At 39.4% G+C, this 15,019-nt stretch overlaps 1 protein-coding gene across 7 annotated transcripts in view; it reads right to left on the reverse strand.

Moving 5' to 3' along the window:
• klhl13 (kelch-like family member 13) overlaps positions 1–15,019 on the reverse strand; it is an 81,368-nt gene that overhangs the window by 36,524 nt on the left and 29,825 nt on the right. For 4 of the 7 annotated variants that reach the window (XM_061750831.1, XM_061750832.1, XM_061750828.1 and 1 more), the window contains 5 exons: positions 9,295–9,436; positions 8,971–9,103; positions 7,944–8,140; positions 6,790–7,585; positions 743–856 (listed from right to left, as the gene is read on the reverse strand). In XM_061750831.1, coding sequence (XP_061606815.1) covers positions 743–856; positions 6,790–7,585; positions 7,944–8,140; positions 8,971–9,103; positions 9,295–9,436 — 1,382 coding nt within the window. Of the gene's footprint in view, positions 1–742; positions 857–6,789; positions 7,586–7,943; positions 8,141–8,970; positions 9,104–9,294; positions 9,437–9,529; positions 9,599–12,840; positions 12,959–15,019 lie in introns of all 7 variants that reach the window. The other 3 variants (XM_061750826.1, XM_061750833.1, XM_061750829.1) reach the window with 2 other exon arrangements.

The raw sequence follows: 15,019 nt of genomic DNA on the forward strand, positions 1-15,019 counted from the left end.
ATACAAAAATGTTGCAAGAAAATTAAGCTATCGAACATTATCATTATCTCTAGTATTTTTATTTTATTTTTTTTAAATGATCTCTGTTTTTGTGTGTAATTGTGTGATTTTTTTTATGACCAATAAGTTTGACAGCTGCGCATAATAATTTGGAACACTATTTTTAATAATTTTTGGGGAAAAAAGTATTGCACTCATAAATAGAGAAACTAATTTGTTGATGGTCAGAATTGTTTTTTCACTGTATCACATTTACAAAAATTAAACAGCAAACACCTAATAATTTGGAATACCGTGTCCATTTCAATAAGTTTTTGTGACATCGCTAGTAGAAAAATAGCATCATATAAAATAATGAACATATGTAACAGCATTTTTTGTTTTGGAAAATCTGGGGTTCATCACACGATACATTGCAAACACAATCCGAGCAGGTCTTTATGTAGATTTCTTTTTTACCAGGTAACTTTTGCTTTGATGCTTAAAAATGCCTCAAATACGTGTCGACCAGGGTACCAAAAGTGTAGACCAGGGTACCAAACTACTATTGTGAACACATCCTTCTCACCTCCCAATTGCATCAAGAATTTTTTTTTATAGAAAATGAATACAGAAAATAGAAATGGCGTGAAGAAAAATGGTATGGCTACAAGAAATATTTCATCACTTATGACTAACAAATCTCATTGGAAATGATAAAGCATTTAAGATGAGACCCTTCCATTATATGGTCGCTACTTACCTGAAATATACATATAGCCGCCATACACCGTCCCAGCATGTCCATAGTGTGGCTCATTCATTTTGGCAACGTACGTCCATTCATTCGTCCTTGGGTTATAACACTCCACAGTAGCTTAAAGAAAACCAGTGGGAAAAGGGAATGTATTAGTAGAAAGTAGGTCAAGACAACTAAGGAGGACAAACAGCAGCAAATGAGGCCTTGGAGGGTCTCGGCGTGGGAGCTCAAACAACTAAAACGTGAGCGGTGCATCCTGAAAACTACATCAGCAGGGAGCGAACAGAAAATTAGAAGATAGTACGTTTGTGAAATCATTTCTGTGAAAGTTCCCGAGGATGTTTTCACAAAATCTGCAACGATCTGGAAAAGAAACACTGTGATTCATGATTTACAGGTAATTTAGTGAATTTAATAGAGAAACAGGGTTGTTCTGTGCCTTTGTGCCCTTCTTCTGTGCTGCCACTACAGTACTCTTCTTAATGTGAGAAAGGAAGAATGACGCTTTACAGAGTATCGCAAAACAGTTGTGTTTTTGTTGTCTTCCATTATTAGCAATGTGTCATCTGCATAAGCAAAACAACTGTCAGCAGCAGGGCAGGAGAATGCACTCAATTCTTACAATATTGGCCTTGCACCTAGCTGGTGCAATAATGAATACTGACCAGTATTAACACAATAAAAGGCTATTTGTCAAACAACAGCAGTGGTGCGTCTTTTATTCCTTGAGTCATATTCGTGACAACAAAACTGAGAATTAATTAAATTAGTCAGAAGATTTACTGGCGAGTCGTATCCATGCCGCAGGCAAGCAGAGGGTTTTTCTGTGGGTGGGATGGGTGAAAACATTGCCCACTAATCAATTTATTACTAAACATGACCTTGAGCTGTTGACATAATTGCACAGTCGCTCAATAGAAGTAAAAACATATTGAAGCGCAAAACAATTGAATGTTGGGGATTTTCACCAGAATATTATTTTAGCTGGTGCGCTTTCTAGCTATCAGATGAAAAGCCCTGTTGTGTTTAGTGTGACCTTAATAGACTGCAGGTTTTTTTTCCTCGCTCACAAATCTTAATGGAACCAGTGGACAGCCAGGGGAAAACTGGCAATAGTGAATCAAGCCACAGTATTTTTGTGACCTTCATATTTGGCCCAAAGCACAGGGGACAGAACCCAGTAATTGGATAGGCAAGCGACAAGTGTTCTGTGGAGTCCAATTAGTCCCCATAATCTTAGGGGATTAGGAGCCAAGAAGAGAAAAATGCATCCATTTTAGCTTTCGAGATTGGTTTGTTGAAAAAAGACCACAACCCAAAAAGACAGACTGACTGATGAGCACCAATAAAAAGGGAACCTTGCTGACTTCAAACACTTTGCTTGATAGAGAAGGTCATAAAAAGATCTGATTCAATCAACAATTTGACATATTCCAATGCATTGCCTCCATTGACCTTAAAGGTCCAGTAAAGTCATTTTCACGATTTGTTTCTAAATATGTTAAATAAGTTTGAACATAAATGCTGAAAACGTTCAAAAACTCAGCACAATATACAGGACAGGTGCATCCCAATACATGTTAATACTGTAGGAGAGTTCATTGTATTTCAGCATTGCAATTCCAAAAGTAGAACTCAAATTCTACAGATTCATTCAACAAGAAAATAATTTCAGAAGGCCAATTCCAACATCATTTCCATTCTAAAATCTTTTTGACTGTTTCTTATGTAACATACTAATTTCTTGCAGATCGTAAAATGTGAGTTTTTATTCACTGTAGCTAAAATCATCAAAATAAATAAAATCATAAAAGTTTACTATTTGTAGTGAGTCTATATATGTTTTTCAATTGAACTACTGAAATACATGGTTTTCAAATCCTAATTTATTGTGATGCACCTGTCATACTGAAATGTTGAAAGATACAGTCTCTTAAAACTCCTTTTCACCCTCTCAGTTGTCCAGATTTTTTTAGGCAGGCCTAAAACGGGGATGTGCTGACACAAGCAGGGAACAGCATGAGTCGCACCTCCCCCACTATCAAAGTACAAAGCGCCCTTATTCTATGCAGTGGCTGTTTGGAAGAATTGCCACTTCCTTTTTCATAACAACCCAGTTTTACCATTACAATGTGCAGTTAGCCAAAATATGCTTACAACTTGAAAAATTACATCTTGCCTTTAGTGTAAAGTGTTGTGTGTTATTTGGGCTACAGTGTGTCAGATGTGGTGTGTCCCCACATGCGGCACATAGCAAGGCAGCGGCGAACCGCATGGGACCTGCGGCCCCTGTGGCCTCGCTCAAACCCAAAAATCAATGTGGTTCAAAAGAACATGAAAAATAATATCAAAATACATCACTACATTATGCCTTTGTTCTGTTTTAACTCAAATCCACACAATGGAAGGAGCACCAGGAAGGAGAGTCAGAGAGATCAAGATATAGTTTTAACACGCAGAACACCGATGCAGGAATTAGCTGTGAGGTGGACAGCCAGTGAGTGAATTGGGGTGCTGCTCTTTGGTCCAATTATAACCCCAGAAAAGATGACTGCTTCCATGGAGGCCATTTTCTACAAATTAAAAAAAAGTATTGGGTGGTAAAGTGCTGTGGTACAGAACTACAGAGACTCCATAATTTGCATTATAAAGTCAAACGCATACAATGGGTACGGAAAGTATTCAGACCTCTTAAATGTTTCACTTTGTTATATTGCAGTCATCCATGTTTTTTCCTCATTAATGCACACACAGCACCCAATATTGACTTAAAAAAATGGAATTGTTGACATTTTTGCAGATTTAAAAAAAAAAATAAATACTGAAATATCACACAGCCATAAGTATTCAGACCCTTTGGTCAGTATTTAGTAGTAGAACCCTTTTGAGCTAATAACGCCATGAATCTTTTTGGGAATGATGCAACAAGTTTTTCACACCTGGATTTGGGGATTCTCTGCCATTCCTCTCCAGTTCTGTCAGGTTGGATGATGAACTTTGGTGGAGAGCCATTTTCAGGTCTCTCCAGAGATACTCAATTGAGTTTGGCTGGGCCATTCAAAGAACAGTCACGGAGTTGTTCTGAAGCCACTCCTTCATTATTTTAGCTGTGTGCTTAGGATCATTGTCTTGTTGGAAGGTGAACCTTTGGCCCAGTCTGAGGTCCTGAGCACTCTGGAGAAGGTTTTTGTGCAGGATATCCCTGTACTTGGCCCCATTCATCTTTCCTTCGATTGCAACCAGTCGTCCTGTCCCTGCAGCTGAAAAACAACCCCACAGCATGATGCTGCCACCACCATGCTTCACTGTTGGGACTGTATTGGACAGGTGATGAGCAGTGCCTGGTTTTCTCCACACATACCGCTTAGAATTAAGGCCAAAAAGTTCTATCTTGGTCTCATCAGACCAGATAATCTTATTTCTCACCATCTTGGAGACCCTCAGGTGTTTTTTTTAGCAAACTTCATGCGGGCTTTCATGTGTCTTGCACTGAGGAGGGGCTTCCGTCGGGCCACTCTTCCATAAAGCCCCGACTGATGGAGGGCTGCAGTGATGGTTGACTTTCTAGAACTTTCTCCAATCTCCCGACTGCATCTCTGGAGCTCAGCCACAGTGATCTTTGGGTTCTTCTTTACCTCTCTCATCAAGGCTCTTCTCCCCCGATTGCTCAGTTTGGCCAGTCGGCCAGCTCTAGGAAGGGTTCTGGTCATCCCAAACGTCTTCCATTTAAGGATTATGGAGGCCACTGTGCTATTAGGAACCTAAAGTGCACCAGAAATTTTTTTGTAACCTTGGCCAGATCTGTGCCTTGCCACAATTCTTTCTCTGAGCTCTTCAGGCAGTTTCTTTGACCTGATGATTCTCATTTGCTCTGACATGCACTGTGAGCTGTAATGTCTTATATAGACAGGTGTGTGGCTTTCCTAATCAAGTCTAATCAGTATAATCAAACACAACTGGACTCCAATGAAAGTGTAGAACCATCTCGAGGATGATCAGAAGAAATGGACAGCACCAGAGTTAAATATATGAGTGTTACAGCAAAGGGTCTGAATACTTATGGCTGTGTGGTATTTCAGTTTTTCTTTTTTAATAAATCTGAAAATATTTTAACAATTCAGTTTTTTTTTCTGTCAATATGGGGTGCTGTGTGTACATTAATGAGGGGGGGAAAAATGAACAAATTATTTTAGCAAATGGCTGTTATTTGCTAAAATAATTTTTTCATTTGTTCAAAGAGTGAAAATTTTAAGGGGGTCTGAATACTTTCCGTACCCACTGGTGGGGTCGCCACAGCGTGTCATCCTTTTCCTTGTAAGCCTATCTCCTGCATCGTCCTCTCTAACACCAACTGCTCTCATGTCTTCCCTCATGACATCCATCGACCTTCTCTTTAGTCTTCCTCGAGCTCTCTTGCCTGGCAACTCCATCCTCATCATCCTTCTACCAATATATGGTAGGGTTTTTACACTATATTTACTATAATGCCCTTGCCTGTGGGAAAGGATATCCGCAGTTGCTGAGGCACTTTAAAGCGGATTATTGAATGCCAGGACAATAGTAAAACACAAATACAATAGCGCACTCACGCAGGAGCTGCGGTCGGCCACAGCTAAGTTGAGGAATGCTCATCCAACACCTGTTTGGAACATCCCACAGGTGAACAGGCTAATTGGGAACAGATGGATGCCATGACTGGGTATAAAAGGAGCTCAGGCGGCACTGCATCAAAAACCGACATCAATGTGTAAAGGATATCACCACATGGCCTCAGGAACTCTTCAGAAATCCAATGTCAGTAAATACAGTTCGGCACTACATTCGTAAGTGCAACTTGAAACTCTACTATGCAAAGCAAAAGCCATTTATCAACAACACCCAGAAACGCCGCCGGCTTCTCTGGTCCCGAGCTCATCGAAGATGAACTGATGCGAAGTGGAAAAGTGTTCTGTGGTCCGACGAGTCCACATTTCGAATTGTTTTGGGAAATTTTAGTCGTCGTGTCCTCCGGGCCAAAGAGGAAAAGAACCATCCGGACTGTTATGGACGCTAAGTTCAAAAGCAAGCATCTGTGATGGTATGGGGCTGTGTTAGTGTCAATGGCATGGGTAACTTGCACATCTGTGAAAGCACCATTAATGCTGAAAGGTACTTGCAGGTTTTGGAGAAACATATGCTGCCATCTAAGCAACGTCTTTTTCATGGACGCCCCTGCTTATTTGAGCAAGACAATGTCAAACCAAATTCTGCACGTGTTACAACAGCGTGGCTTCGTCGTAAAAGAGTGCGGGTACTAGACTGGCCTGCCTGCAGTCCAGACCTGACTCCCATTGAAAATGTGTGGCGCATTATGAAGCGTAAAATACGACAACGGAGACCCAGAAGCTGTACATCAAGCAGGAATGGGAAAGCATTCCACCTACAAAGCTTCAACAATTAGTGTCCTCAGCTCCCAAATGTTTATTGAATGTTGTTAAAAGAAAAGGTGATCTAACACAGTGGTAAACATGACCTTGTCCCAGCTTTTTTGGAACGCGTTGCAGCCATAAAATTTTAAGTTAATGATGATTTGCTAAAAACAATAACGTTTATCAGTTTGAACATTAAATGTCTTTGTAGTGTATTCAATTTAATATAGGTTGAACATGATTTGCAAATCATTGTATTCTGTTTTTATTTATGTTTAACACAACGTCCCAACTTCTTTGGAATTGGGGTTGTATTTTATACTTGCAATTTATTTTTGTGTGTTTTAATCGGGTTAAATGTATTTAAAGCATGTGGGAGGGGTAAAACTACAAATAAAAGTTTCGTTATATGGTCTCTATATTATCTATAGCACGTGGGTCTGGAAACTATTCCTCACGATCAACAGGGACAGACTATTTTCTAAACTTGGTCAAGGGACAAACCCAGTATAAAACTATGATTATTGCATCAGTCCTTTTTATTCACATTTATTTGATGCAATATTAATCACATATTTTGCTGTTTCTTGATAGAAGGGACGAAAATGTGGGAAAGAAGAAAGAAAAAAAAAAAAAACTCACCGAGCTCTCCAGCCGCATTCCTTCCACCAACAGCATAGAGGTGTCCCTTGAGTGCACTGAGGTGGAAGAAGGTACGCTTCTCATTAAGGCATGCCACCTGCATCCACTTGTTGTAGCGAGGGTCGTAGCGGAACACAGTGTCCACTGCTGTCTTGCCTTTGGTGTCATAGTTGCTTTGGCCCCCCACAACATAGAGAAAGTTGCCAATGACTGCGATGCCGTGCTGGTAGCGAGGTGCGTCCATAGGTGCCAGCGCTTTCCATTCATGTGCCTTCTCGTCAAACAGGCGCAGTTCCTTGCTCACCACGAGCTGCTGCCGCAGGACGCCACCCAGCGTGACCAGGTGGGCACTGTCCGAGCGGATGGCTGTCCGTTCTGACTGCATGACGGGTTGCATATAGGGCATCATTTGGTAGTTGCTAGCTTCCAGGAGAAGGTTGACGCATGTGTTGTCTGTGCGCATGAAGTCCACTGTCTGTACGTGATTAATGAGCTCCTGCGGGTTCATCAGGGGAAAGCGGATGTTCTTCATGAGCTTCGAGGCGTAGTCCATGCGACTATCTTCGTAGCGTAGCCAGCGGCAAGCGGCCTTGAAGAGGTCCAATTCAGTGCAGTGTTTCAAGCTGTTGCTGGACAGCACGAATGCCAAGCGCTCAAATGGCAGCTTGACAAACTCGCCAGTGCCCAAAAGTGAGGGGAAGTTTTTCAGTATGAAATTGTTGACATATTTGTCCACTTCTGTGAGGTTATATGTGTTGGCAATGCGGCCCACCTCGACACAGTTGTCTAGGGAAACCTGCAAAAATAGAGAGAGAAAATTGTTAATCTGCACTAAAGGGTGCCAATACAAAACATATACCATCAAATTGCAATAGAAGCCAAAAGAAAAGTGATATTTTAGAATTTTTACACACAAAATTTATTTGGGGAATTCGTTCCATGATAAATTAGGTAAATGTGTCAATGTAGCCTCCTCATTCATTCAACAGATCTGCAATGTACTGAAGTGCTTTACTCTTTAAGAGTGTTGAAAACAAAAACTCTTGTTTAAATTAGGTAGGTATGTAATATATAAAAGGACTGTGTAATGTACTGTGCAATTGGTGAAAATGTTGTGCTGTAGTAATGTACTGTGTGTGCGCATGCTTCCTTACCCCAGATATAAGAAAGACCTTGCAGAAATCCAACACTGGAAGGATTTGTAGGAAGCTGGCTGCCTCAAGTGTGTCTTGCAGATTCTCCATGTTAAGTGACAACTTGGCTGTGTAGATGAAGTCAATGATCTTCTTCAGGCCTATTCGGTTAACTCCGTGGAGCTTGATGCACATTAAATCCTGTTCTTTCATTCCACCTGCATCAGGGCAAAGCAAAGCATAAGCAAAACGTAGATGCTGCCAAACAACTAATACATAATCTTATTTGACTGACAGGCCTGTGAGCAGCTGCATGCTTGCGATGTTTCAGTATAGAGGATAAAAACTTACATTAAAGGCCAAATTCAATTGCAAAAAACTGTATTTTAGAAATGCATCCAATGTCCATGTTATCAAATCTCATCATAAAAAACAAAAACACATTTTCCATTAATATAAATTCTAGCTATTCTTATATGCCGTGTTATGTGATACCAAAGGCATTGTTTATACTCAAGCAAAAATTAGAAACAACTATCAATATTATGCACCGCTGTTCTACACAAGGTACACCTAATATTGTGGCCATTGGGTGTATGTGGTGTAAATAAAATTTATTGATTTCTCCAATTTGCATCTGTTAACATGGTGCAAGCATGTCAGCATATTGACATTAGCTGGTATTCAGTGCAAGCAGAGATGCTTAAGCATGACTACACTTGGATCCACAAGTTACTGTTATTCGGTACATGTAATTCTGCAACAGGAACATTATCGCTGCTAATTCTTCATGGATTGGCATTCAGATTCTCACAATAGTGTGGGATGTAAGCATGAGGACATTCTTAGTGGAACAAGTGACTTAACTGATACTGTGTTAAATCATGCATGCATTTGCGAATAATTGGAACAAAATGCTTTACTTGAGAATACAGTAAAGAAAAAAACATTAACCAACCATTTAATGAATCATCGATTCACATCCCACGCACAAATTGTACCAGAAAGACACAGAACGAACAAATGTTCTGAGTCATATCTGACCCACCTGTGAACATAGCTTTGAAATAGTCAGAGGATGAAGCCATCATTGCTCGATGTACAGGGAAGGCTTCATCGCCATCACCGGCCACTAGAGTGACATCACATAGCAGTCCCTCTATCCTCAACTGGTCAAATCCCTACAACAGCGAAATGACACGTTAATATGTTAGAATGAGTATTAGTTGTTTGAATAGACTATTCCTGTGTGAACAACCCTGGACAATAGTATTTCATACTATACAGCTTTTAAAAGGTGAAACATGAAATTAGACAATGATTCAGGTTCTCAACTCAAGGTTAAGGCTATGAGACTGAAGTGAGCTCGCACCTGAAGAACCACTGAGCTGTGTGTGTTGCTTGTGAAAAAACGCGTGTTTCCAGTCTTTGATGCCTGAAGGTGAGCACAGATGCCCATATCACCGTAGCCCAGAGCCACTTTCATGTGAGTGTCGTCGTCCTCCACAAGGGATCTATCAAGAGAATATGATTTTATTAGTCTCACCTGTATTTCAATAGCGTACAGTGCAGTTAAACTCATCACTGAAGAGTATGGAATGCCAGACCGTGGATCTGCTTGTGCTTTCACCACAGGGCATGTAAGCCAGATGCGGATGGCTACTGTGACATCATTACTAGAGAAATGGTATGAAAATTTCAAAATGTTAACCTGATCAAAATTATCACCATTATCAATATTCTAACAAAATGACTAAAATAATTTCCACAATGATTTAATTCGGAATACAAATATATATACGTGTGTGTGTGTACAACCCCAATTCCAATGAAGTTGGGACGTTGGGTTAAACATAAATAATAACAGAATACAATGATTTGCAAATCATGTTCGACCTATATTTAATTGAATACACTACAAAGACAAGACATTTAATGTACAAACTGATAAATGTTATTGTTTTTAGCAAATAATCATTAACTTAGAATTTTATGGCTGCAACACGCTCTAAAAAAAGTTGGGACAAGGTCATGTTTACCACTGTGTTACATCACCTTTTCTTTTAACAACATTCAATAAACGTTTGACACCTGTGGTATAGGGTCAAATGGAAAAAACGTTTACATTTTATAAATGTATGCCGCCATCTAGTGGTTATGAAAAAGCTGTACACTTTCATTCCAAAATGCCACTGCCACCAAGAGGGTATGACAAAGGTGAACACTTTCATTCCAATATGCCACCGCCACCTAGTGGTGATAAAAAAAGGTGTAGCCTACACTTTCATTCTTATGACAGGGGGTGCATATATGTACAGTTGTGCTCATAAGTTTACATACCCTGGCAGAATTGGTCAAATATTGTTTTGTTTTTTAAAATATGACTGATGACTGAACAACAACCATCATTAATTTCTTTATGGTTATGATTTTGTTTAATGATAATGCTTTTCTGAAATGCTTGACCATTTAATTTTAATCCCATTAAAATAAAATTAAACGTATTTTGCCATGTCCTTCATGTTTTCTTTAAATAATTGTACCCATCTTACAAATTCTGCCTGGGTAATCAAATATATGAGCACAACTGTGTGTTTTCTAATTTACTAAATAAAATTAGGGCTGTGAATTTCAAAATAAGAGCAAGTAAATAATTTTTAAAAAGTATTACGTGTTCAAATAAAATGCTTAACTTCAGAATAATTCTTTGAAAAAAAACTAACAAAATACAGATAATACTTCATGTTTTGATCATGTGTGTAGAAACAAAATCATACGTTGTAAAAATGCATTATACATAGGTAGAAGGTTTTTCCAGAATTTTGGTCAACTTTGGGGGCGCGTATTATACATCGGTGCGAATTATACACAAGAAATTACGCTAATATAAAACTACCTGATGCATTTTTGAACATAAATTAAAAATTGCAAAAACCAAGGAGGATTTTTTTTTTTTAAGTACAAAAAGTTACTTAAAATGATGAGACCGATATATTTAATAGTAAAATAACGATTAAAAACATCTAATGACAGGCTCCGAAATTAACCTCAAATATTTTTTGACAAAGTAAATAATGTTTTCAGTTCCAATAGTTTTGGTGATTGAACACACATATGTGAACATAAAAATAAATAAATGTCGGTTAGGGGTACTTCATACACAGATTTGTGGCAACTTTAACAAAGTACAATTGTAGGAATACAATTCCAAGCTAAATTTCGAGATGACAATATTCACAAGACTCTACTCCTACATTTAAATTAGGTTTATGCAAGCTTTTAAAAGGACTTTTTGTCAACTTGAGCACTTTTATTCAGATGTCAGCCACTCCTGCTTGAGGCTACAAACTGAGTTCTATCTGCTATCTCAGGGATAATTCCCCGTTTTGCCTTCACTGCATGAATGACTGGACACATTACACCGCAAAATTGATTAATCCCTGAATCATGACCAATTTATTCAAGATAGATAAATAAACAGACCATTAACAAAAAGACGACAATGGGAAACAATGCATTCCTGTTGAAGATCACGATAAATAATTGGGAAATATCAAAAACTTGTGGTCGCGTTTTGTCAGAAGTCCCTTCATTTCCCCTCTGGGGATCAATAAAGGATATCTTATCTTGATACCCAAAATTGGTCTGACATGAAAGACAGGAATGTGAAAATCCTGGTAAGAGACGGACGGAGGAAGACAAAGATGACCTTTATCAATGGTTAACTAACATTTCATGTGGTCCCCACCACAGATCAAAAACGCTTGCTTGATTGAAATTATTTGTACTTTACCATACACAGGATGTGATCCCTTGGCCTCTAACCTTTTGCTGATTTTTATACTTGGACATAAAAGATCACAGCAAAACCATTGGGTTGAACCATTTCCATTTTGTATACGTGGTGAGCACATTCATGACTAAAAATGGAGAAGCTGTGAAGTCTTGAATGGCCAACTAGCCTCGTCTATTGCCAAAACCAGGACCAGCCGTTTTTGACATTTGCAACATCCAAGGCATCTGCATTGCAGCCAGTAATAAACTGTGTGGCACCAGAGGGCCAGGAACATGACATCATTGCATCAGTACATGTACATAAGAGCATTACAGAAAAGCAGCCTCGAACAAAAATCTTTATATATATATATATATATATATATATATATATAAAATAAAAATTAAAAAAAATAAAAAGTTACCGTTAACATGCTCAAATGACCCATGTGATTTTTTTTTTTTCTTTCCTTAGCTTAGGAGCTGCTCACCAGAGGCTTCTTGATTGTGCTCGGTTTTAATGTGAAGTGACATTTTTGCGTTTAGACTCGGGCAAGAAACTAATGAGTGCAAAGTGCAGAGCTGTGTGATGCACAGACAAAATTATCAAACAAATGGGCTGGACTACATTGAACTAGATTTTAGAATTAAGGGAGCATGTTTCCAGAGATTTATTTTTCTTTGTCAGTGGTTAATAGGACACAGAAGCAGAAATAATGATTAAAATAGTCAGAGTAATTTAGTCTATAACAGTGTTTTTTTACAATCACATAGAATACTAAAATAACAGCGAAGTAATAATGGCCCCTCCTTGGGCCGTCACCTGATCGCGGTGGAGGGGTTTGTGTATCCCAGTGATCCTAGGAGCTACAGTGGGTACGGAAAGTATTCAGATCCCCTTAAATTTTCCACTCTTTGTTAAGCCATGTGCTAAAATCATTTAAGTAAATTTTTATCCTCATTAATGTACACACAGCACCCCACCCATACTGACAGAAAAAAATTGAATTGTTGAATTTTTTTCAGATTAAAAAAAGAAACTGAAATATCACACAGACCCTTTGCTCAATATTTAGTAGAAGCACCCTTTTGAGCTAATACAGCCATGAGTCTTTTTGGGAATGATGCAACAAGTTTTTCACACCTGGATTTGGGGATCCTCTGCCATTCCTCTCCAGTTCTGTCAGGTTGGATGGTGAACATTGGTGGACAGCCATTTCCAGGTCTCTCCAGAGATGCTCAATTGGGTTTAAGTCAGGGCTCTGGCTGGGCCATTCAAGAATAGTCACGGAGTTGTTCTGAAGCCACTCCGTTATGTTAGCTGTGTGCTTAGTAGGCTTTACACGATCAGGATTTTTGGGGCCGATCACTGATGAGCGAGTTTAAAAAAAACTGATAACCGATCAATGATCCGATCGAAAGATGGAGGAATGTGTCTATTTAAATGAACTGTTCATTTACTGTATATACTTGTGTACTTAATTGCTCAAAAAAGTATATTTACAATAAATAATGTATCTTTGTTCCTCTATTTATGCCAGTGAGGCATCGTGACAGACAGAACAAATGAATGGTCTTCTATTAGATGGCAGGAAGTAGATACAGTAATTAATGTATCCACTTTTTGTGACATTTTTGTTTGTTGGTGTGCCGTGAGATTTTTCAATTGTAAAATATGTTCCTTGCCGCCATAAAGGTTGGAAATCACCGCTCTAGTCAGATCGTGTCTTCTAATCAGTCAGGTCAAACCAACATTACATGACAGAAATAATGGGTGCTAATTAAATTACTTTATTTTTAATTAAATTACTTCACCCACACCGAAACTTAAAGAGCATGATTCGACAGAACGGCGGCATGTTAACGTCCCACCGTTCGTGCTACCACTAGCTTTCTAGGCTACCTAACATTTTATTGCCTGCTTGTGAGCCGTATCGTATTAAAAGTACGTGAACGTACCTCAAGCAAGCCTTAAGCGAACGTCCTCTCCTGTCCTTAGCACCGGTGACCACCAACACCTGTTTTTCCCCATTTTGTCCTCATAATATAGTCGGTATGATCCAGTCTTGTTATCGTCGCCACAGTAACGAGTGTATCCGGTCGCATTTGAGGTGACTAGATAAAGCCCAATGATCGTAAAAAACAGGATGCGGTGGTATCGGAATACAAGATGTTATTGCAGTAGTCTGACATAGTGCAATCTTGAAAGAGCAAATTTGTCTTCTAGTCTGATCCGGGCATTACAAGTTGTCTGTCTCAGACGTGTTGTCTGTTCCAAACCGCCAACGTTTTTTTTTTTTTTTTTTTTTTAAATAACTATCGGCCGTCAGATATTTACAGGACTACGCCAAAAGACAAGCGACAAGGCTAAAAATAAACTAGCTTTTGGATTCAAATATACTGTGCACGATGGCGACGTGGAGTAAATGTCTTTTCCGGAGGCAAACAATGACATCATTGATCGGATCAGCGAATTATGACATTAAAGCCGATCAGCATAAAATGCTAATTATAGGCCGATACTGATAAGGGCGATAAAATCGGTGTAAAGTCTAGTGCTTAGGGTCATTGTCTTGTTGGAAGGTGAACCTTCGGCCCACTCTGAGGTCCTGAGCACTCTGGAGAAGGTTTTCGTCCAGGATATCCCTGTACTTGGCCACATTCCTCTTTCCTTCGATTGCAACCAGTCGAGCTGTCCCTGCAGCTGAAAAACACCCCACACAGCATGATGCTGCCACCACCATGCTTCATTGTTGGGACTGTATCACTGTACCGGTGATGAGCAGTGCCTGGTTTTCTCCACACATAGAACTTTTTGGCTTGCCTTCTAAGTGGTATCTTGGTCTCATCAGACCAGAAAATCTTATTTCTCATCATCTTGGAGTACTTCAGTTTTTTTTTTGTTTTTTAAGTTTTTTTTTTTTTTTTGCAAACTCCATGTGGGCTTTCATGTGTCATGCACTGAGGAGAGGCTTCCATTGGGCCACTCTGCCATAAAGCCCCGACTGGTGGAGGGCTGCAGTGATGGTTGACTTTATAGAACTATCACGCATCTCCCGACTACATCTCTGGAGCACACCCACAGTGATCTTTGGGTTCTTCTTTAAGTCTCTCACCAAGGCTCGTCTCTCCTGATTCCTCAGTTTGGCCGAACGGCCAGCTCTAGGAAGGGTACTGGTTGTCTCAAATGTCTTCCATTTAAGGATTATTGAGGCCACTGTGCTCTTAGGAACCTTAAGTGCAGCAGAATTTTTTTTGTAACCTTGGCCAGATCTGTGCCTTGCCACAATTCTGTCTCTGAGCTCTTAAGGCAGTTCCTTTGA

This window comes from Phyllopteryx taeniolatus, chromosome 17 (genome assembly GCF_024500385.1).
Source record: "Phyllopteryx taeniolatus isolate TA_2022b chromosome 17, UOR_Ptae_1.2, whole genome shotgun sequence".
In the NCBI taxonomy this organism is placed as follows: domain Eukaryota; kingdom Metazoa; phylum Chordata; class Actinopteri; order Syngnathiformes; family Syngnathidae; genus Phyllopteryx; species Phyllopteryx taeniolatus.